This window comes from Phacochoerus africanus, chromosome 4 (genome assembly GCF_016906955.1).
Source record: "Phacochoerus africanus isolate WHEZ1 chromosome 4, ROS_Pafr_v1, whole genome shotgun sequence".
NCBI lineage: Eukaryota > Metazoa > Chordata > Mammalia > Artiodactyla > Suidae > Phacochoerus > Phacochoerus africanus.
The window spans coordinates 8,519,898-8,544,277 of record NC_062547.1 but is presented as its reverse complement, the minus strand read 5'-3'; the positions used below and the strand labels follow the sequence as shown (position 1 = coordinate 8,544,277).

The 24,380-nt window shown below is 42.7% G+C and overlaps 1 protein-coding gene across 1 annotated transcript; it reads left to right on the top strand.

Moving 5' to 3' along the window:
• The first annotated feature begins 2,710 nt into the window (after positions 1 to 2,710).
• Positions 2,711 to 24,043, top strand: LOC125123930 (solute carrier family 22 member 9-like). Its single transcript, XM_047774102.1, has 10 exons — positions 2,711 to 3,112; positions 4,082 to 4,185; positions 9,940 to 10,094; positions 10,193 to 10,361; positions 11,630 to 11,753; positions 17,224 to 17,339; positions 19,395 to 19,609; positions 21,816 to 21,924; positions 22,379 to 22,582; positions 23,905 to 24,043. Exons 1-10 carry the CDS (start codon positions 2,711 to 2,713, stop codon positions 23,963 to 23,965), a joined length of 1,659 nt encoding a protein of 552 aa, XP_047630058.1. The 3' UTR covers positions 23,966 to 24,043.
• The last annotated feature ends 337 nt before the right edge of the window (positions 24,044 to 24,380 follow it).

The following is a 24,380-nucleotide window of genomic DNA, read 5'->3' as shown; positions in this document are numbered from 1 at the left end:
CAGCTTAAAGAAAATGGTTTGGTTTAGGAAGATTTAGCTTCAATTTTTGCTAATGACATGATTCCTACTACCAATTTAAATTATAATGTGTGGAACTTATAAGATGATAGTTTCTCGCCTTTCCCACCGTGTGTCATCAGCTTGTATTAGGACAATGATGTCTAAATGACTTGCAACTGTAGATCACCTCCCCAGTTCTCTATCAAATAATGGGCCTATGTAATGCATATGTGAGGAAAATTGGCTTTAGCCCCTTATTTGACAGCCTAGAACTGACTGTCAATCCTTGCCAAACATTCATCTAGTATAACCCCCAGAAAAAGAGAACTGGGCTCTTAGGACCCAGCCCTGAGGGACATGAGACACAGTGGGCAGCCACTCTAGCTTCAGGAGACCACATATTTATTTGATCACATAATACTTCCTATCGAGAGGCTAATGATGAACAGGGGGAAAATGCGAAATCAAATTCATATTTTGTGGCAAGACAAGAAAAATATAAATAGAAGAATTTGGAGCTCCTGTCATGGCTCAGTGGTTAACGAATCCGACTAGGAACCATGAGGTTGTGGGTTCAATCCCTGGCCTTGCTCAGTGGGTTAAGGATCTGGTGTTTCCGTGAGTTGTGGTGTAGGTCACAGATGTGGCTTGGATCCCAAGTTGCCGTGGCTGTGGCGTAGGCTGTCGGCCACAGCTCTGATTAGACCCCTTGCCTGGGAACTTCCATATGCCGCAGGAGCGGCCCTAGAAAAGGCAAAAGGACAAAAAAAAAGACAAAAAAAATGTCTCTACCCTTTGGTCTCCCCTCTTCTCACTGGGCATTGTGTATCGGCATTCTACAGCAATCAGACCTCCTCCACTGGCAGGCACATCTGCTCAACCATAAAGAGCTATGTTCTCCTAAAATCAACAAGACAATTCTTTAAAGATAAATAACATTCCTTCTTCTTCTTGTAAGAGGTCTCATGACCCCACCAGGATGATGCTTAGATCTAGATTGGGTAAATGGTCAATATCACATCATTTGATGTACAGACCTCTGTCTCCCACAAACTTCCATAAAGCTGAGTTCCTGTCGTGGCACAGAGGAAACGAATCTGACTAGGAACCATGAGGTTGCCGGTTCGATCCTTGGCCCTGCTCAGTGAGTTAAGGATCCGGTGTTGCCACAAGCTGTGATGTAGGTCACAGACATGGCTTGGGTCTGGCATTGTTGTGGCTGTGGTGTACGCTGGCAGTGGTAGCTCCGACTGGACCCCTAAACGGGGAACCTCCATATGCCTTGGTTGTGGCCCTAAAAAGACAAAAAAAAAAAAAAAAAAACTTCCATAAAGTGTGTCTCAACTTCTGATGGGCAGAACAGTTCTCAGAGCTTTCTGAGCTGCTCTTCTGGGGTTACTATCCTCAAATTTGTCTTGAATAAAATTTTCCAATTCTTTTTTAGGTCAACTGATCGAAATATTAATTTTTCATTAACATTATAAATCATAATATCAAGGTGAGGAAAAATTTAAGTACCCTAGAGAAAATTGAAGCCTCTGTCAACTACAGCAACAGTTGTGTGTGTGTGTGTGTGTGTGTGTGTGCGTGTGTGTGTGTTGGTGAAAGGATGTTCTGTACGGACAGTGGTGATGGTTGCACAAACTCTGTGATAACTAGAACTCACTGGATAGTACTTTAAATAGAGGAATTAGATGATATGTAAATAGCACCTCAATAAAATTATAAACAAAGAAGGTTCTAGTAGATGATTTAGTGATAATCAATAGTGCTACGAGGTTTCATCCCATATTTGCTCTCCAATTCTTCCCCAGCACATTGTGTAAGGACCATGGAATGTTAGGACATCAGAGTGTAATTATTTAGTTACTCCTCTTTTCCTCACCAGACGATAGGAGGCAGAAAGACTAGGTTTGATACAAAGCTGCATCCCTGAAAAGAGAATAGAAAAGACTCTCACATAAGTTATCACCATGGATCCAAAAAACCAGTGGAAAACAAACCTCTGTATGAGCTTACGCGGTTTACATGGGCTTAGCCCTCTACCCTCCATCTCTGCCCACTGTGCCTCCCTTTCAAGTAACTTATTTTCCATGTGAATTTCAGTGTGAACTGAAGGGGAATGTTACTTCCAGGGGGAAAGGATTGCATCATGTTTCACTTGCTTTAATTTAACTCTGGATAGGTTTCATTGACTCTCATTAAAATTCAGTACTAAGCAAGCAAAACACTTTCTGTTCTTTTCCCAAAAAATCAAGCGCATTTCACTTTTGAGTCTCACAAATTACATTTTCTTGGAAGAATGGCAGATTATTCAGCAGATTTATGACCACTGCCTTGCTAAAGAAAAAAAAAGTCCAACCCTGACTTGGTAGGTCAGAGTCCACACTGACTTTGTGGTGCTGATGAGAACAAAAATTTTTGCCAGGTACACTTTTAACGGATTTAATTGTCAACTGCTGAAGTTACCTCAGCAAAATATTTCTCTCTGTGACTTAATGAAAACAGCTACCTTCCTGACCCTAAAAACAACTTGGAGAGACAGGGTCCGTGGCCCTACTTTAGAGGTGAGACAGGGCCAACTGAGGAGAACGTGTGGTCGGGATCCACACTCGTTTCATGAAACGTTGTAGGAGGCAATATTTTTCCTCTTGAACTTTCCTAAATATCGTTATTTTGCCTCCTCTTGGGGACCACCTGTTCAGCTTCGATGGCCTTTCAGGACCTCCTGGATCAAGTGGGAGGCCTAGGAAGATTCCAGATCCTTCAGATGGTTTTCCTTTGTATCTCCAGCCTCATAGTGTACCCTCACATCCTATTGGAGAACTTCACGGCAGCTGTCCCTGGCCATCGCTGCTGGGTCCACATCCTTGACAATGACACTGCCTCTGCTAATAGCACTGGGACCCTCAGCCAAGATGCCCTCCTGAGAATCTCCATCCCCCTGGACTCAAACTTGAAGCCAGAGAAGTGTCGTCGCTTCCTCCACCCCCAGTGGCAGCTCCTTCACCTGAATGGAACCTTCCCCAATGTGACTGATCTGGACACGGAGCCCTGTGTGGACGGCTGGGTGTATGATCATAGCTTCTTCTCCTCCACCATCGTGACGGAGGTAAAGGACCATTCACCTCTTGTGAGTACATGGTCTGTGTGTTTAGAGGTAACAGAGCAATGAAGCTTCTAACCTTTAGTCACTAGGTAGGTGTTCATTCTTCATTCTTTTGGCAAATATTATTTCTCTATTAAATTCTTAGCATAGGAATAGATAATGAGACTAATGAATTCAGAAATAGACATATTTCCATAGCACTCTTATTCTTAGAAAGACCAGGTCTAAGCAAGCAATACATAATGTAATATATAATTATGCTAGGTTAGTAATATTCTGCCTATGGTATTAGAATTAGAATTAGAGTTAGATTTAGAATTAGAAATATCTACACCCAGGAGTTTCCATTGTGGCTCAGAGGTAATGAACCTGACTAGTATCCATGAGGATGTGGGTTCAGTCCTTGACCCTGCTCAGTGGGTTAAGGATTCAGTGTTGTCATGAGCTGCAGTATAGTTGTAGACGTGGCTTGGAACTGGTATTGCTGTGGCTGTGGTACAGGCTGGTGGCTGCAGCTCCAATTTGACCCCTAAATCAAATCAAATTTGGGAACTTCCATATGCTGTGGGTGTGGCCCTGAAAAGAAGAACGAACAAACCAACAAAAGAAAGAAAGAAAGAAAGGTCTGTGCCCAGACTGTATGTCAGAGCCATCATGTAAGAAGGTCTGTAGTGAAACTCAAGCATCAATAAAATTTTAAAACTCAAATGATTGCATTCTGTGACCAAGATGAAGAACCAGTTAGTATGGAGTAAAGCAAGGCATTAATAAAGTCTACAGTTTTAAAGGAGGTTTTGCCCTCAAAAAAAAATGATTTATTAAGCTGAGTTCTGAATGAGAAGGTCAGCTAATGCAGAAAGGGAAGATGAAGATAAGGGCCTCATATTAAGTTCTGAGTAGTGTTAAGGTGTTTCCATTAAGGAGGTACAAGATTCTGTTGGGCTATCCTTTGCTGGCTCCCTTCTCTTCCAGTGGGACCTGGTATGTGATTATCAGTCACTGACCTCAGTGCCTAAGTTCCTCTGCATCACTGGAATGCTGGTGGGAGGCATCCTATACAGCCATTTATCAGACAGGTGAGTGTCTCTGGATTATAGAGCTATGATCCCTTGCTCCCGGATATTTTTATCAATACAAGAATCATTCTTTCCTTAAGAAATAAATATTATAAATTACCCTATCCTAAAGCTGCCTTGGTCTCCAGGCTTCTAGAAACACAAACGGAGAATTAACCAGTGTGGTGAGTGCTATTTTTTTTTTCAACATTGAGCTATGTGTACAGCATACAGTAATGACATGTCCTTCACATCTGGAAGCACAGAAGGACAGGATGTAGAGAGGAGGTGCTGTAACATGTGGTTTAAGAACATGAAAGGGCGTTGCTGTGGTGGCGCAGCAGAAATGAATCCGACTAGGAACCTTGAGGTTGTGGGTTCGATCCCTGGCCTCGCTCAGTGGGTCAAGGATCTGGCATTGCCGTGAGCTGTGGTGTAGGTCGCAGACGCAGCTCAGATCTGGCGTTGCTGTGGCTCTGGCGTAGGCTGGCAGCAACAGCTCTGATTAGACCCCTGGCCTGGGAACCTCCATATGCTGCGGATGTGGCCCTAAAAAGACAAAAAAAAAAGAACGAGAAATAGTTACCTGTAGGAACAGAGAAAAGACATTTTGTGGCATGAGATTCAGCCTGTTAAAGACACAGTTATGGAACGTGACTTCAATAGCTCTGGTCATGGTTTCCATGTCCCATTCTTCGTGGAGCCTATGAGCTGAATGACTGTGGCTTCCAGGAGAATGGTCATAATTTCCCAATTGGATGATGGATACATTTTCCTATAAAATTTACAGGGCACAGGGCAATGTGTCATTGGTGCTGTATTGACAAATTACACTGGTAATCGTAATTTGGGGTTGCAAAAACAGATTTTTAAAGGACCGGTTTGCAGAGTTCCCATTGTGGCACTGTGGAAGCGAATGGGACTAGTATCCATGAGGATGTGGGTTCAATCCCTGGCCTCGCTCAGTGGGTTGGGGGATCCGGTGTTACCATGAGCTGTGGTGTAGGTCGCAGATGTGGCTTGGATCCCATATTACTGTGGCTGTGGGGTAGGCTGGCAGCTGTCGCTGTGTTTCAACCCCTAGTCTGGGAACCTCCATATGCCACAGGTGTGGCCCTAAGAAAAGCAAAAAAAGAAAAGAGTCGGTTTTGCAATCACACAAAGTAATTAATCTAACCACATTGCTATCACAGTTTGTCATGTGAAATTTGGGATAATCTGTGCCTAACACGCCTCTTCTGAAAGAGAGCTTTTCTGAAATCTTTGCCAGTATCTGAGCGTGTCTTTCCTGAGGGAGATGGAAGCCATGAGGTGCCCCTCACCAGCATAATGTTAACTGCTGTCTTGGCTGAAAAGTGTATCACAGAAAACGTAACATAGAAAAGAGTTCAGCGTCTGAGTGCTCATTTTCAACCCTTAATAACCTAGCCTTCTGTAATGTTATAATAACAATATATAAATATGTCTGTTCTTATGGATCATAGGGATGTGGGGTTGGGAATGAGAGGAGCCTAGGAGCAGATTACAGTGAAGAACTAGCTGAAATTGAAGGTACAAGAAATTCTAGGGATTTTGAACATCATAAGAAAGCTAAGAGGAAAAGCTATGTGCAAGGGAAGGGCATGATCAAATTGATATTTTTAAAATAAGACTCTCAACTATTCATAAAATCCCAATACTGGGAACAATCTAGAAGTCCTTCAATAATAGAGTGGATAAATAAGATGCAGAATATTGCACAATGGATTGATACACAGTAAAAAGATTGAACAAACGACTCTGTGCAGTGACATGGATGAACCCAATGGTAACCACAAACCAAAAACCTACAATAGATACACAAAAGCTAAAGAGAAAAGGATACAAGCATACACACTAAAGAAAATCCTCAGGCCCCAAGGAAAGGTATCTATCAATAATTACTTAAAATGTCAAGGGACTAAAAGCATAGTGGCTGATTCGATGATAAAAAAAAGACTCACCTATATTTCGCCTCCAAGAGACTCCCTTCAGAGCTAAAGACACAAACAGACTGAAAGTGAAGGGATGGAGTAAGACAATTAATGCAAATGGAAATGACAAGGAAGCAGAGTTAGCAATACTCATGTCAGACCAATAGATTTAAAACAAAGTCTGTAACAGAAGACAAAAAAAAAGTATTATGTAATGACAGAGGGATCAACACAAGAAGAGGATATTATACCTATTAACACATACACACCCATACAGGAGCCCCTAAATGTATAAAGCAAATACTAGCAGCATAAAGGAAGAAATTGATAATAATACAGTAATAATAAGATAACTTAATACCCTACTGACATCGATGGACAGATCATCCAAACAGAAAATCAATCAAGTAACCGTGGTCTTAAATGATGCTATAGACCAGGTGGACTAAATTGATATCTATAAGGCAATACATCCCCAAAAAACCCAGAATATACATTTTTTTCAAGCACACACGGTGTCTTCTCCAGGACAGATGACATATTAGGTCACAAAACAAGTCTCCACAAATTCAAGAGGATAGAAATTATTTCAAGCATCTTTTTCGACCACAACGTATGTGACTAGAAATCAACTACAAAAAGAAAAACTAAAAAGAACAAACATGTGGATACAAAAAAAAACATGCTACTAAAAAACCAATGGGTCAACAATGAAATCAAAGAAGGAATCAGAAAATACCTCAGGACAAATTAAATTGAAAACACAACTTTCCAAAAATCTATGGGATGCAGCAAAATTAGTTCTCAGAGGGAAGTTCATATCAATACAGGCCTTCCTCAAGAAACAAAACAAAACAAAAAATCTCAAATAAACAATCTAATCTACCACCTAAAAGAATTAGAAAAAGAAGAACAAACAAACCCAAAGTCAGCAAAAGGAAGGAAATAATAAAGATCAGATAGGAAAGAAATAAAATTGAGATTTAAAAAATAGAAAAAAAATCAATGAAACCAAGAGCTGGTTTTTCAAAAAGATAAATAAGAGAGAGGATAAATAAAATGCAGTGCATATAAACAGTGGAATATTATCCAGTCATAAAAAATGAAATAATGCCGTTTTCAGCAACATAGATAGACCTAGAGATTATCATACTGACCGAAGTAAGTCAGACAGAGAAAGACAAATATCATATGATATCACTTATATGTGAAATCTAATAAAAATGGTACAAAAACACAAAAGATTTCAGAGGCAGTCTGATGGTTACTATAGGTGAAACCGTTGTGGGGAGGGAAGAATTAGGAGGGTGGAAATAACATATACACTACTATATAAAATAGATGATTAACAAGAACCTACTGTATAGCACAGGAAAATTGACTTAATAGTTTGTAATAACTTATGTGCGAAAGGAGAAAGGACAAATTTATATATACAACTGATTGCTGTACACCTGAAACTAATACAACATTGTTAGCCAACAATACTCCAATAATTTTTTAAATCAATTTGAAGGAGTTCCCACTGTGGCTCAGCGGTAATGAACTTGCCTAGTATCCATGAGGATGTGGGTTCAATCCCTGGCCCCACTCAGTGGTTAATGATCTGGCATTGCCATGAGCCGCGGCATAGGTTGCCAATGCAGATGGCATCCCATGTGGCTGTGGCTGTGGCTGTGGCTGACAGCTGCAGCTCTGATTCAACCCCTAGCCTGGGAACTTCTGTATGCCACATGTGTAGCCCATAAATAAATAAATAAACAAACAAACAAATTTGAGGCCAAAGAAAAAGAAAAGATAAACAAAACTGACATAGCTTTAGCTAGGCTTACTAAGAAGAAAAGAGAGAGGACCCAAATAAACAAAATAAGAGCTATGAGAGGAGAAATAGCAACTGATACCACAAAGATACAAAAAAATCATAAGAGAATACTATGAATAGTTATATGCGAACAAATTGGACAACCAAGAAGAAATGGACAAATTTCTAGAAACATACAGCCATCAACATTGAGTCAAAAAGAAACAAATTTGAACAGACCAATCACTAGAAATGAAGTAGAATCTGTTTTTAAAAAAAGAAAAAGCAAAACAAAACAAAAAACAAAAATTCCCCGCAAACAAAAGCCCAGGACTACGTACCTTTACTGAAAAACTCTACCAAGCATATAGAGAACTTTTACCAATCCTTCTCAAACTATTCAAGAAAAATTGAAGCGGGGGAACATTCCCAAAACCGATTCTATGAGGCCATTACCCTCATAGAATACCAAACCAAACAAAGATGCTACAAAGAAAAAGAAAAGAACGTTACAGGCCAATATTTTTGATGAATGATAAATGCAAAAGTCATCAACAAAATAGTAGCCAATCAAATCCGACAATACAGAAAAAGGGATCATACACTGTGATCACATTAGATTTATTCTAGTGAATCTTGTTATCTATTCACAAGGACAATGCAACATATGCAAATCAGTCAATGTGATACACCACATTTTTTTTTTGGTCTTTTTTGCTATTTCTTGGGCCGCTCCCGCGGCATATGGAGGTTCCCAGGCTAGGGGTCCAATCGGAGCTGTAGCCACCGGCCTACGCCAGAGCCACAGCAACTCGGGATCCGAGCCACGTCTGCAACCTACACCACAGCTCACAGCAACGCCGGATCCTTAACCCACTGAGCAAGGGCAGGGATCGAACCCGCAACCTCATGGTTCCCAGTCGGATTCGCCAACCACTGCGCCACGACGGGAACTCCTCCACTACATTTTTTTAAAAAGACGAAAATGACATGATCACCTTGATAGATACACAAGAAGCTTTTGACAAAATTCAACATCCATCCAAGATAAGAACTCTCGTCAAAGTGAGTGTAGAGGGAATATATACGGACACACTAAACGCCATTTGTGACAAACCACAGCCAACATAATACTCGACCATGAAAATCTGAAAGCCTTCCCACTAATTCAGGAACAAGACAAGGAAGTCCACTCTCACCACTTTTACTCAACGTAGTTTTGGGAGTCCTAGTGACATGAATTATACAAGAAAGAAAAGCCATCAAAATTGGAAGAAAAATATGTGCACCAGACAGCAGCATACTTAAATAACATTAAGCAAATACTAACAGGTATGAAGGAAGAAATAGTTAACAATGCAGTAGTAGTGGCGGGCTTCAGTACCACATTCCAACCATGGATAGATCAATAAGATAGAAAATCAATAAGGAAATGTTGGACTTGAACTATATTTCAGACTAAATGGGCCTCATAGATACATACAGAACTTTCCATCCCAACAACGGTGCACACGGATCAAATGTAAGGTCTTGGAAAAACTTAAGAATATTGAAATCACAACAAGCATCTTTTCTGACCACAGTGGTATGAAACTAGAAATCAATAACAGGAAGAAACACTTCACTTCAATTTAGCCTTAGCCTGCAGGGTCCTAGCAAGAGCCACTGTTTTCTAGACACGAATGTAGACTTCTTACTATCCTAAGTGCCTCTGTTAGCACAAAGAATGTTTGTGATGTATGAAAATTTACAGTATCCCATCCTGCCTTATTTAGTTTCCGTTGGTGTCAAAGATCCACTGGTAACAGAGCAGAGAAGAGACTTTGTTTCGCTTGGGTTACGGACGGGAAGGTCGCTTTCAGAGATCTGTCCTTAATTATCTGTTGATTCATCAAGGTTTCAAGTGCAAAGTTTCACTTGCCAAAAACATTCCCTGAATTTCAAAATGGGCCCCTTTCCTTCACACATTTTTTTCAATTGGTTGTTATTGTTCCTATCTTCTAACCTGTACCTATTTCTCAGGTTTGGGAGAAAGTTAATACTCAGCTGGTGTTTGCTCCAGCTCGCCCTTGCTGACACCTGTGCCGTCATCGCTCCCAACTTCCCCATTTACTGCTTACTACGTTTCTTGGCTGGGCTTCCTGCTGTAACCGTCTTAGTCAATAGCAATATGCTCAGTAAGTCAACACTTTCGATCGTGTACATTTTGACTTGACTTTGACATTGACAGTCCACCTTTGTTTGAGGTCAAAATCCTGTTTGTATTTCCTTTCAGTTATAGAATGGATGGTGCCCCAATTCCAAGCCATGGGAATAGCACTGGTAACCTCTGCCGCTGGTGTTGGACAGATACTCTTAGGTGGTTTAGCTTTTGCCTTTCAAGACTGGTGCACCTTCCAGCTGGTGATTTCTGTGCCATTATTTGTCAGCTTTCTGTCTTCAAGGTATAAGCTCCCTCTGAGTCTTAGAGGAACTTAGAATGAAAGACCCACAAACTCTCTTCAGTCCTTGTTCAACCCTTGAGCCTGTGCTCTGCTAATCTGTGCAGTTCAACAGGCCAAACAGACAGGATTGCCAGATAATGTCGTGGACAGGAAATTAGGTTTGAATTTCAAATAGGCAACAAATATTTTGGGTAACAATGTGCCAGATGTTACACGGCACATAGTTACAATGAAAATTATTCACAGTTCCTATGACATATCCACTTGTCTTAGAGTTCTATATTTTTATGTGCTAACTGGATACAATTCAGGACATCCCATCAAATGCAAATTTCAGGTCAATAATAAATAATAGTTTAGTATAAGCATGTCCAAAATACTGTAGGAAGTTATTCATGGTTTGCTTGAATAAAATTAGAACTAGCCATGATATATTTTTATTTGCCACAGTTGGCACCTACCCTGAATAAGAGGAAGCCGATAAACTCCAAGTCTGAGTCTGCGATGGTGAAGGGGTACTGCATGAAAGGGTCATCCTGGCGTTTTCCTAATTATGGTACAAGAGGAATCGATTTATATTTTCTGGCGTAATGCAGCAGTGGTGGGGATGAGATGGGAAGGGAAAGGCATCTGCAGGGAAGGAAAAATTTCCTTCTACCCTCCTGGGTTCTGTGGATGGCCCCAGACATGGGGCAGATGAACAGGAGAAATGCGTACAAGTGTAGTTAACATTTTCACATGCCTTCAGAAGAAGGAAAATAAAAAACCAAAGAAGCCATTAGGTCCAAAAGCTTGTATACCTGTTTACACACACACACACACACACACACACACACACACACTCTCAATCAATTGGTATGTGACAAGACAAAGGGGCTTGGGCTAGCAGTGTCATCTGTGGGACAGTGACTAGAAAGTATATGGGAAACTAAGGGAAAACAAGGGTTGTTTTAGCAAATTTGAACAAGCCTATGTTGGCGTCACTTCCCAGTCTCTGGTGATAAGAATGTTCTTCCCTTCACGACACAGAAGGGGCATCTTTCTCAGGAGAAACTTTACCACCTACTTGTAGGAAGGAAGGAGAGGTCAGAGAACCCTCTTCGTGCATCTTCTGTTTCCCAAGTGCCTTCGGTTCCAAATAATCAACATGCCAGAGCAGCATTTTGGGGGGATTACACATTCTGAACCCCTTCACGTTTCCAAACAGAAGCTGTGTGGAACATGGGGAAATGAGATTTGGTTGTCACTCTGTCCTCTTCTTTGGGCAGGTGGCTGGCAGAATCTGCTCGGTGGCTGATTGTTGCCAACAGACCTGAGGAGGGCTTAAAGGAACTCAGAAAAGTCGCGCACCGGAATGGGAGGCAGAACGCTGGAGACACCCTGACCATTGAGGTGAGGCAGCTGGGAGCTGGTTACGGGATGCAGGGAAGACATGACCTGTACTCTGTATTAGTATCCACAGCAGCAAGAGCAGGTAAGATCGCAGGTGTGGCGATGGGTCTCCTTACATCACTGTCCTGATTCTCAAAGAGTGTCAAGGTCATTCGGGCTAACATCGGAGAAGAACGTGCGATTGCTAAAAGGAATAGAAAATCGTATCTTAGTCCACGGAGGCGAAAAACACTGAGCGTGAACCATCATAAATATTGTGTATTGGTCTCACTCTGTGTAAGAGACAGTAATCAAAAAATAACCTATTCCTATAAAGACGACGTGGTACATATATACAATAGAATATGACTCCGCCCGAAACAAATAACAAAATAATGCCATTTGCAGCAACAGGGATGGACCCAGAGATTATCATACTAAGCGAAGGAGGTGAGACAGAGAAAGACAAATATCACATGAGATCACTAATATGTGGAATCTAATCTAAAATGATATGAAAGAGCTTAGTCGCAAAACAGAAAAAGACTCAAAGGTCTCAAAACCAACTTTAGGGTTACCCAAGGGGAAACACTGGGGGGGAATCAATTAGGAGAGTGGGATTAACATATACACACTACTATAAGTATAAAGTAGATAAATAAGAAGAACCCACGATACAGCACAGGGAAATCTACTCAATACTCTGTAATAATTATCTATATGGGGAAAGAATCTGAAAAAGGATGGTTACATGCATATGTATAACTGATTCACGTTCTACCTATACCTATGTACATTAACTGAAAGTAACAAAACACTGTAAGTCGACTATACTCCAATAAAATGTTTTAAAATAATAGCCCATTCCTTTCCAGTTCATTTTCTGATGGCCATTTTTCAGAGCGGCAAGGGTCATTAAAGGAAGGATCACGCCTGCGGAGAGCAGGACGCGAGGAGGTTCTCTTGTTTGTTTCCTTACCTTACCTTTTTTCCTGGTCTTTCGTGAGTGCCTTCCTATGGCAGGTTTCCTTTCTTTCCCAGGATACGGCAGTACCCACAACCATACACATCCATGTTGCGTGGAGTTGACATTCTACGTGTTACAAGTTCCAAGAGCATAAATGAGTGAAAAGAAGTCTTTCTCTCATTTTTCCTCCTAGACGTAGAAGGCAGCTATTGCTACAGGTCATTAATTAAATCATTCTTTATGTCAAGTATTTACTGAAAAATTAGGTGGGACTAGGCATGATGCTAGATCATGAGTAACAGAATAAGTCAGAGTCCTAGCCTTCAAGGGGCTTTCATATTAATATCAGAGGGAAAATTAATAGACATTTTTGAAACCCAATGTTTAAAAAGGTCAAAGAACATAAAGAATGCTAGTGGAGGCAACAAATAAAACATCTGGAGTTCCCATCGTGGCTCAGTGGCTAACGAATCCGACTAGGAACCACGAGGTTGTGGGTTCGATCCCTGGCCCCGCTCAGTGGGTTAAGGATCCGGCATTGCCATGAGCTGTGGTGTAGGTCCCAGATGCCGCTCGGATCCCACGTGGCTGTGGCGTAGGCCTGCAGCTACAGCTCTGATTGGACCCTTAGCCTGGGAACCTCCATATGCCGCAGGAGTGGCCCTAGAAAAGGCAAAAAGACAAAAAAAAACATAAAAACAAATAAAACATCTACCCTCCTTTGATAAAGAGAGGATTAAAAGTTAGGCCACTGGAAACGGAGGAAGAAAAACATTTGTGGAAACATGGGCAATAGCACATCTGATGGAAGTTCTTATAGACCCAGAAAAAAACAGAAGCCCCTTAGAAGATTTCAAATGAGAAAAAAGCAAAATGCAGAGCTCCCTTGTGGCACAGTAGGTTAAGGATCTGGTGTTGTCACTGCACTGGCTGGAGTCGCTGCGGTGGCACAGGATTAATCCCTGGCCTGGGAATTTCTTCATGCGATGGGTACAGCCAAAAAAAAAAAAAGAAAGAAAGAAAGAAAAAGGAAAATGCTCATGAGAATTAAGATCCCACTGGAGATGTGAGAAGAAATCGAAGTTTTCCCAGAGATGAAGCCATTACACAGAGACAGTGGCACTGAGGGTTCTTGCTGTGGTGGGGAACCATTGGCTTGTACCGTTTTGTTTTGTTTTTTTAAGGGAGAGGGTAGACCTTGAACTTTAGGTGGGGCTCTATGACACTTCTCTACTATGTCACTATATGCCTAAATGATATGAATTTTTTGGCCCACTCCAAAGAAGGAAAGCTTAAGGTTTCTAGGGCCAGAGAGACACAAAAGTAAGGGACACTAGCTGGAAGCAAGAAAAGAACAATTCATGATCAAAGTGAGGAGTTCCCATCGGGGCTCAGCAGAAGCGAATCTGGCTAGTATCTATGAGGACAAAAGTTCAATCCCTGACCTTGCTCGGTGGGTTAAGGATCCCGTGTTGCCATGAGCTGTGGTGTAGGTCGCAGATGTAGCTCAGATCTGGCATTGCTGATTTGACCCCTAGCCTGGGAACCTCCATATGCCATGGCTGCAGCCCCAAAATAAAAACAAAAATAAAAAACATAAGGTGAATGGCAACCGGATGACCTCAGTAAAAGTCGGCGAAGGAAAACAGCATGGCACGTGGGTAGCAGTTAAAATGTGGTTTAAGCAAGGGTTTCTGTTCATGAATAGGTAGCTAATATGCCTTCATTTAATTTTTTATTTTGTAAAGATAATCTAGAAATTTGTGGTCTTTGTCCTGTTTTAACATGGTGTTTAATCCATCTGATGGGGGGCCCAACATACCTGCTCCAGGTAACCTTCTGACCTAAAGCTGTTCCACTTTATATGAATACCAATCTGTTGATGATTCCAGATATCCGAGAAGGGCAGCCTCTCATTTCTCCAAATCCACTTTATCATGGAATGTTTTTCTAATGGACTTCATGGTACAATTTTATTTGTGGAGGCAGGATGACAAGGGAGCTAATATTATTTGAATTACTAATAAATCAACAACTCCCTGAGCTGTGCTAGGCGTAATCCTATATACACATGTGTGACTTCTTGGATGGCCTTGGACATCCTTATGACAGAGACATTCTTTTTTTACCTCCTGCTTCTTCTTCTTTGGATCCTGATTCTTTTATATCTTCTTTGACTATTTTTTGAGGTATAATTGACATATGGCATACAGTAGTTCCAGGGGTACAGCATGATGGTTCAACATTTGCATATATTGCAAAATGACCAGCACAGTAAGTCTAATTAGTGTCTGTCCCCACACACAGTTACATTTTTTTCTTGTGATAAGAAATTTAAGATCTACACTCTTAGCCACTTTTCAGATATGCCATGTGTTATTGCTACTTTTAGTCAGCATGCTGTGCCTTATATTCCCATGACATATTTATCTTATAGCTGGAAGTTTGTACCTTGGAAACCCCTTAACCCATTTTGTCCACCCCCTAAAACCCACCTCTGGCAAACATCAGTCTGTTCTCTGTATTTATGAGCTTGCTTTTGTATTTATTTATTTACTCTTTTATTTATTTTTGTCTTTTCTAGGGCCGCATCCGCGACATATGGAGATTGCCAGGCTAGGAGTCGAATCGGAGCTGTGGCTGCCAGCCTACACCAGAGCCACAGCAACGCAGGATCTGAGCCGCGTCTGAGACCTACACCACAGCTTACGGCAACACTGGATCCTTAACCCACTGAGCGGGGCCAGGGATCGAACCCTCAAACCTCATGATTCCTATTTGGATTTGTTAACCGCTGAGCCACAACGGGAACTCCTATGTATTTCTTTTTATTTATTTAATTATTTGCTTTTTTTAGGGACACACCCATGGCATATGGAAGTTCACAGGCTAGGGCCCGAACCAGACCTATAGCGGCCAACCTACGCCACAGCCACAGCAACACAGGATCCAAGCCATGTCTGTGACCTACACCACAGCTCATGGCAACATCAGATCCCCAACTCACTGAGTGAGCCCAGGGATTGAACCTGCATCCTCACGGATACTAGCTGGATTTGTTTCTGCTGTGCCACAACAGGAATTCCTGTTTGGTTTGGTTCGGTTTGGTTTTTAGATTCCACATATAAGTGAGATCATATGATATTTGCCTTTCTTGTCTGACTTGTTTCACTTAGCCTAATACCCTAAAGTCTATTCGTGTTGTCACAAATGCCAAGATTTACTTCCTTTATGGCTAAATAATATTCCACTAGATAGATATACCACATTTTCTTTATCCATTCATCCATCAGTGGACGCTTTGGCTGTTTCCATATCTTGGCTGCTATAAACAATGCTGCAATGAACATGAGGGGCGGATATCTTTTTAAGTTAATGGCTTTCATTTCCTTTTCTTCAGATAAACTCCTACAAGTGGAGTTGCTGGATCATACGGTAGTTCTATTTTTAATCTTTTTATGAACCTCTGTATAGTTTTCCACAGTAGTGACCCTAATTTACATTCCCACCAACTGTACACAAGTGTTCCCTTTTCTCTACGTCCTTGCCAGTGCTTGTTGTTTCTCATCTTTTTGATGAGAGCCATTGTAACAGGTGGGAGGTGATATCTCTCTGTAGTTTTGATTTGCACTTCCCTAAAGATCAGTCATGTTTGGCACTTTTTCGTGTACCGGTTGGCCATCTCTGTATCTTACTTGGAAAAAATGTCTATGCAGACCCTCTTCCTATTTTTTTAATTGGATTGTTTGGTTTTGTTGCTATTGAGTTGTGTGCGTTCTTTATATATTTTGGATCTATTAACCCCCTCTCAGATATATAATTTGCAAATATTTTCGCTCATTGGGTAGGTTATCCTATTCTCATTCCTACTCATCTTTTTCATGAGAAGGAAATTGAGGTCTAGAGATGTCCTGTTACCTTCATCAAGGCAAACATCTAACACGTTGCGGGGCCATTGTACAAGGCCAGATAAAGTCAGCGTGTCAATCACACTCTACCAAGATGTCCCCTGATTTTTGTCCTCCGGTTTAATTCTAGCCATCTCCTTCATGGAAGCACAATGAGTCGGTATTTCCCTGAAAGAGACTGACCCCAGACCGAACATGAAGGCGCTCCTGGAAATTACTCTCCTTTCTAAAAAACCTTTTTCTACCAAGAGCAGCTAGCCAAGGACCAAGCTCAATGGCCAGATCGTCATGCCCCTCTAGTATAAAGGAAGCTTTGACCCTAAAACCAAGTACCCCTTCCTTTAGTCCCCGCCTGACCTAAATCTGCAACCTCTACACCTTTTTTGATGACCAGAAGCCTAACTGAGTTCCATGTTAGAATGTCCTTGCCACAGCACAATGTCCCTTTACCTCCCCAATTCACCATTCATACACGTTTTTACTCATCGTTACATCCTCAATGCCTGTGTTTTCCAGTAGATAGAAAGGCAAGGAGTCTACCTTGTCCTCTGTTGAGGGCCTCATGGCACCTACCATCGTGGGACAACTGAACAGTTTGTTGTTTTTGTTGTTGAAGGTCGTGAGAGCCACCATGCAGGAGGAGCTGGAGGCAGCACAGACCAAAACTTCTGTATTCGACTTGTGCCGCACACCCAACCTGCGTAAAAGGACCTGTGTCCTGTCCTTTGTGAGGTGGGCTTCCCACAGTGCGTGAGGGACATTAAAATAGTGGAGACGTGGGAGTTCCCATTGTGGCGCAGAGGAAATGAATCCGACTCGTATCCGTGAGGATGCAGGTTCGATCCCTGGCCTCGCCCAGTGGGTCAGGGATCTGGCATTGCCATGAGCTGTGGTGTAGGTCGCAGACATGGCTCAGATCCTGCGTTGCTCTGGCTGTGGTGTAGGCTGGCAGCTCTAGCTCCAGTTGGGCCCCTAGCCTGGGAACCTCCATATGCTGAGGGTGAGGCCCAAAAAGAAAACAGAAAAAAAGAAAAAAAAAAGTAGAGACATGGTTGTATTTGTTATTTCGGAGTCTCTAACATGCTGTAGGGACAGATCTGAGCTAGAGCATGAGGAAGCCACAAATGTAATTGCGATGTTTGGAAAGAGTGAAAGGGGTGTGAAAAGACTACCATGGAACTGCTCATACAGCGAGGACTGCTATTTCTCACATCGCCCTTCCAGGCTCATCGCCACAGATGATGCTGAGCTCTCCAATCATGGTAGAGATCTGGGCTCTGAGTTTCTTCACGTGTCTTCATTGTCTTTTTTTCTTTTCTTTTTTTTTTTTTTTTTGCCTTTTCTTGGTCCACTCCCACGGCATATGTAGGTTCCCAGGCTAGGGGTTGAATCGGAGCTGTAGCCGCCGGCCTACACCAGAGCTACAGCAACGCTGGGTCCAAGTGGCGTCTGCGACCTAAACCACAGCTCACAGCAATGCCGGATCCTTAACCCACTGAGCAAGGCCAGGGATCGAACCTGAAACTTCATGGTTCCTAGTCGGATTCGTTAACCACTGAGCCATGCCGGGAACTCCTGTCTTCATTTTCATTGAAGAAAAATTACAAACAGTGAAGTGCTCAAATATAGGCAGTTCAATGAATATTTCCATTTGTAAATATATAACCCTCACCCAGATCAAGATATAGAAAAAAATTTATAGCTAAAATTTTAGAAGGCCCCATCCCGGGTGCTCCACAACCCAACTTCCCACCCCCACCAAAAAATTTAACCATCATAACCCCCATGACCATAACATGATTTTATAAAAATGTTTAAACCGGAGTTCCCGTCGTGGCGCAGTGGTTAACGAATCCGACTGGGAACCATGAAGTTTCGGGTTCGATCCCTGGCCTTGCTCAGTGGGTTAAGGATCCGGCATTGCCATGAGCTGCAGTGTAGGTTGCAGACTCGGCTCGGATCCTGCATTGCTGTGGCTGTGGTGTAGGCCGGCATCTACAGCTCCGATTCGACCCCTCTCCTGGGAACCTCCATATGCCGCAGGAGCGGCCCTAGAAAAGGCAAAAAGACAAAAAAAAATGTTTAAACCATCACCTTGCAAGGAAATCATTTTTATAATGTACCCAATCAGGTTTTAATCAGCTGCGCTAAGATATGCAGACTTGGAGATGACTGTCATGAAGGAAGTTTATATTTACAGATCCATAGAAAGAGGATGCATGACAAGGCAGACAGGGCCACGTGGGGAAGCACCAGGTTCTGTCTGAAGACAGAAGCAAAGGGGGAGCGGGGCTCCGAGACAGCGGTGGGGTTTTGTGGGAGTGAATGGGAGAGGAGGGTGGGGATGCTGAGTAAGCTTGGGATCGGATAGATGGAACCATTTCAGCAGGCTCTGGGCTAGAGAGGTGGTCCTGAGTGGTCCAGCACCCGGCCCTGGGTGATGAGAGCAGGGAGAATATTGGCTTGTGGGAGAGTTGATATAGGAGCTGGTTGGCCGTGCAAGCCCTGGCTTGGTGGTTTGCAGGTCAGAGGTGCACCCAGAGGAGAGACATTTCCATGCCCAGAAATTGGTGAGCCCTGGGAGAGGCAGACCCTCCAGGATCAAGACTCCAAAGGCCAGACTATCCAGAATAATGAAAATATGAGAATATAATCAAAACGGAAATATTCTACAAATCAGACCATGCCTGAATATTTTAACACCAACCCCTGGCTCAAAATCATCTTTTGTATGACAGAGAACCTAAAACATACAAACTTTTGTCTCTCCTCTTTTGTTTACCACAGATTTCTAGTCTCCATACCAGTTTTTGCCCTGGTCCTCCACCTCCAGCTCTTCGGGGAAAATGTTTTCCTACTCCAGATTCTCTTTGGTATAATCAACACTCCAAGCAATTGTGTTGCATTTTTGGCACTGAATCACCTGGGCCGGCGAGTAAGCCAGATCCTTTTCACGTTCCTGCAGGCCGTCTTCATTCTGGTCCTGACCTTCATCCCCCAAGGTGAGAAAATAACACAGGGTAAAGCAGGGTTTCTCAGTATTTCTCAGGGGTGGCTTGGGTCACACCTACCCGAAGCCAGAAGGAAAGAAAGCGTTATGTTCTAAGGATGCCCTGAAACCAACCGAGGGTGTTGGTGCAGCTTCTACCCTTACCTTGCTGGGAAAAGAACTCTTGGGGGGAAGAGGATTTTTCCCTATCTTTTTATGTTCTTCTGGCTCGTCCAGGAATTAAATTGAGCAGGAGAAACTCAAATGAAAGTTTAACAACGTGTATACACGGAAGAGTCCCAAGAAAACTGAGTAACCCATCAAAGTAGCCTCTCCTTCAATGCCATCTTCAACTAAAAACAAAAGAGGAGGAGAAGATGTTGGGGGTAGAGGTTTGGGTCTTCAAAGGGGAGGAAGGCGATTCACCTGGAGATGGAAAAGCAGGTGTTTGGTAAACAAATGTTTGCTGGGCCTTGTAGAAACAGTGGAACATAGAGCGGACACTGGTCTCTGGGCCCTGCCCAGTTTCTCCCACCGTGCCTAGCCTATGTTCTCTGCAGGAATCTCCAGTGATAGGTCTGTTCCAGGAACAGGCCCTTTGCCTAAATTCTGTAGTCATCTAAGGAGGAAGGAAAAGGAAAAGACTTCCTGAGTCTTCTGTTTCTCAAAAATGATCAGCCTGCAGAATTCCCGTTGTGGTTCAGCAGGTTAAGAACCCGACATTATCTCCATGAGCATGTGAGTTCGATCCCTGGCCTCACTCAGTGGGTTAAGGATTTGGCATTGCTGCAAGCCACAGCGTAGGTCACAGATGCAGTTTAGATCTGGTGGTGTTGTGGCTGTGGTGTAGGCCTATAGCTACAGGTCCAATTCAATCCCTAGCCCGGGAATTTCCATAAGCCGCAGATGCGACCATAAAAGGAAAAAAAGCCAGCCTAAATTAATCCTCATGCCAAAGAGACATATTTTGGAGTCACCAATTTTGCTCCCCCACAGAACCAAAAGCAGGGAAAGGTCAGCTCAGATGTACCGTTGTATTCATCACATGTGAGAAGCATCTGGAAACTGGTGCCATCTCTGATTGGCAGTTTCTCTAGGACAGCAATGGACCACCTACCTTTGCCCAATCACACTTTATATAGGAAGCAAAGAGAGTAAAATCTCCCCTGTGAGAACACAATACTGTCACTTCCTCTGTCTGAACTCTTTCTGTAGCTTCGGTGAAAATTGATTCTCTGATACCTATGTCCCCACATGTGTCTTCTATCAGGTCACCCCAAGTGCAGCTCTGGTGTAGGGGTGTCATCTTGACTTCAAGGAAATAAAAAATCCTTTGTCTTCAAGCAGAGACGTGTGTAGCAGGAGCAAGGCAGTAAGCAGTTAAGGGCCTCCCTTAGAATCTATTTGACCAAATGGAAAGACCATATGGAATAAATAGCAGAACCCAGGTCATCACCTCGCTTCATCTAACTCCCAGGGCAGTTGTGCATCGTGCAGGATGACCCATGGGTGGGCTCCGCTCCTCACCTTGACCATCAGCAATGATGCAAGCTTGCTGCCTGACGACACAGCCCCCTCCAAAGCTGGAACACCCATAATGAAATTTCCTGAAAGACAGGAGGGGTAGAAAACTGACTCTCTGAAACTTCCCTTCAGTTGTTTGCAAAAGTCAGATTGTTTTCCCCCCTAGACGTTCTTCTACTTGATGATGGAAATATTGCTCTAGACCAAGCCCCCCTCCAGTTTATCTGTTAACATAGGAGTCCCGTTCTTTCATTAATCTCTTCTCCAGTACTAGCCCCATGTCAATATTGTGTAAGCTCCTGGGTCTTAATCTCTTGGGACACGGATGAGGCTACACTCTGCCGTTATTGCTCACCTGACAGTCCTACATTCTGCCTGAAAGACAGTCCTGCAGTGATTGCTCAGCAGACAGAATAAAATAAAGTCCAACCAGTCCCACCTTCTCTCTTCTCCAAATCTCAGATCTGCAGGGAGAGTTGATGAAATAACTCAGACCCTTGTGTTCACCCTAAGCCATAGCATATACGTAAGTCACATTTCTCAGCTTTTTAAACTCTGCACATGTTCAGCCTCCAAGCGGTTTCTCTACAATGTATTTTATATTTGCGAACAACAGGATCTTCCTCTGTAATTATGGGGCTGATAACTCCCTCAGCTCAGGTCTCCTGAGCCTCACTGGTTTTCCCCTTCTCCAGAAATGCAGACCGTGCGTATGGTTTTGGCAAGTTTGGCAGCAGGATTTTCTTCTGCTACATTCACCAGTTCGGTTTCCCATGCCTTTGAACTGATTCCCACTACAATCAGGTATGAGAACTCATGGATATACTTTCAAATCTAAAACAGATCCTTTCCCAGCTTACAGACACTTACTGAGGGAAGAAAACAAAGAGGGATTAGTTATCCAAAGCAATCGATTACAATAACACAAACGCCAACAATGTACAAGCAAAGATAACTTAAAGCTGACTTTTGTCCGGCACTGAATGAAGTCCTTTATTGCATCATCTCAAGTAATCTTCCAGACCATGCAAAGGGTAGATGCTATTGGTGACGGCATATTTTTAATGATCCAATTGTGCCTTGATGCACTCAGTGTATTTGAATTTGAGGGGAAAAAATTGCTAGTGACTAGAAGAGAAAATGCCAAAAGCCACAGTATGTTTTCAGCCTTCTGCCCTGCTCTGCAATGCTCTTAATCACAGCAAAATAATAAATCACAAATTACCTGTGTACTTGCTTCTCTTATTTCCACCCCAAGGGCAACCTCTACAGGAGTCCTGGGAATTGCTGGTGGTACTGGGGCAGCCCTGTCCCCTCTCTTGATGATCCTAACAGTGTATTCTCCCCACCTGCCCTGGATCATCTGTGGCATCTTCTCCCTCCTCGCTGGCTTTGTTGTCCTACTCCTTCCTGAAACGAAGAATCAGCCTCTGCCTGACTCCATCCAGGACGTGGAAAATAGGTGAGTGAACCCTCCAAGGGTCCCTTAGGGTCCCTTAGGGTCTGTGATGACGAGACCCTGCAGGTCTGTGATGAGGAGGGCAAAGCGTGAGTGGCAATCACTGTCCCCCAAACAAGCGTAGACCTAATAAGCTCTTTCCATGTGGTCAGTGCCTTGGGTTTAGCGACCGTGACCTCTGACTCGTGTGAGGCTCCCTACATCACACAGACCAGCTCTGCCCAGCCTGCACCAGTCGTTTCAGAAGAGGTGCCCTCGTGTGCCAGACACCCTACAGGTGTTTCACAAACGTGCACAGATCCTAACACCAGGTCCTCATCCCTCAGACCCTGGCAGCCCCCAGCCAGGGAGGGCCGTCAGCTCTTGAGAGTCCTGGTGTTTGTCGGTCTGTATTAATCCAATTCTGGTTCCTAAGAGAAGTAGAACCTGTAGGATATGTATGTGTGTGTGTGTGTGTATATACACACACACACACATATATACACACACATATATATGCTGATATGATCAGTCTCTCTGTATAAATTTCCATCTCTATACATGTACATAAGTATGTGTGTACACACACACACACACACACACACACACACAGATCGATTCTAGGGAAGTGGATCACAAGACCACAGAGGCTGGCAAGTCTAAAATCTGTGATCCGGCTGCAGCCTGGAGACCCGGGGGGAAGTTAAAGGAAGGGAAGAGTCTGAAGACTGAATTTCTTCCTCCTCTAGGGACCTTTTTTCCTTTTACTCACATTTTGGGGGTCCCGTGCTTTACTCAAAGCCCACTGGTTTAAATATTAACAGCATCTAAAAAATACTTTCCCAAAACATCTAGACTGGTGTTTGACCAAATATCTGGCTAGCAGACTAGCCACATGGACATATAAAATGCATCATCACGAGGCCTGAGCACAGCCCTGGTCAGTGACGAATCTGAGGGAGCCCAGGGAGAAGGCGAAGATGGTACATGCCGGGAACTGCCACATGCCGCGAGTGCAGCCCTCAAAAGAAATTAATAGTAAAAAATAAAAATTAAATGATGAAGATTGGGAAAGGATTCGATAACATTCTGGGCTCCCCTTGCCTTTTCCAAAGACTCCTTTAACCAATGCGATGAAGTCCAAAAACAAAAGGAGAAACTATTTTGCTCCGGGAGGTTGGTCTTTTTCTTCACAAAATTGACTTCCACCCTTGGGGCAGGGGTCATGGTTTATACCAAACCTGGCAGGCAAAGGGTGATCTTGCTCGAGAGACTCCAAGACATACAGGCTTATTTGATACCTTGGCATTGTTACTCGCTTGTTGATTTCATTGTATTTGTTCTAGGAGAAGAGATTCAAGAAAAGAAGGGCAGGAAGATACCTTCATGAAAGTGACACAGTTGTAAGGAACTTCAATAACGAACTGTCAATTCAAGAACATAATGAAAGGAAAAGAGAGAGAGAGAGAATTTCCTAGATGCTGGGAAATGTTGTAAAATAAATCCATAAAAATATATAATGGAAAAATGGATTTTTTACAATTATACCCAATGAGAAAGTATAAAATACCTATGAATCATCATAATAAGAAATGCTAAGAAAACCATAATATTTTAAAAGGACTTTGAATATTTGTGTAATTGTAGATAGCTAACATGTTTCTGAAGAAGAGTGTTAATAGTTCTAAAAATAATGTCTTCCCCTAATTAATTGGTAGAATAATTGACGTAGCAATTACAATGAGAAGCCACCTACTTTTGGAAGAATTTGAAAAACAGTTACGAATTTATCAAACATTTCGTAATAAACAAGATGAGTCCA

Excerpts from the sequence above, each read along its gene's own strand:
- LOC125123930 (XM_047774102.1), top strand. The coding sequence starts at position 2,711 with ATGGCCTTTCAGGACCTCCTGGATCAAGTGGGAGGCCTAGGAAGATTC. Across the intron at positions 10,095-10,192 it reads AGTCAATAGCAATATGCTCA|TTATAGAATGGATGGTGCCC; the intron begins GTAAGTCAACAC and ends ATTTCCTTTCAG. Across the intron at positions 11,754-17,223 it reads GAGACACCCTGACCATTGAG|GTCGTGAGAGCCACCATGCA; the intron begins GTGAGGCAGCTG and ends TTGTTGTTGAAG.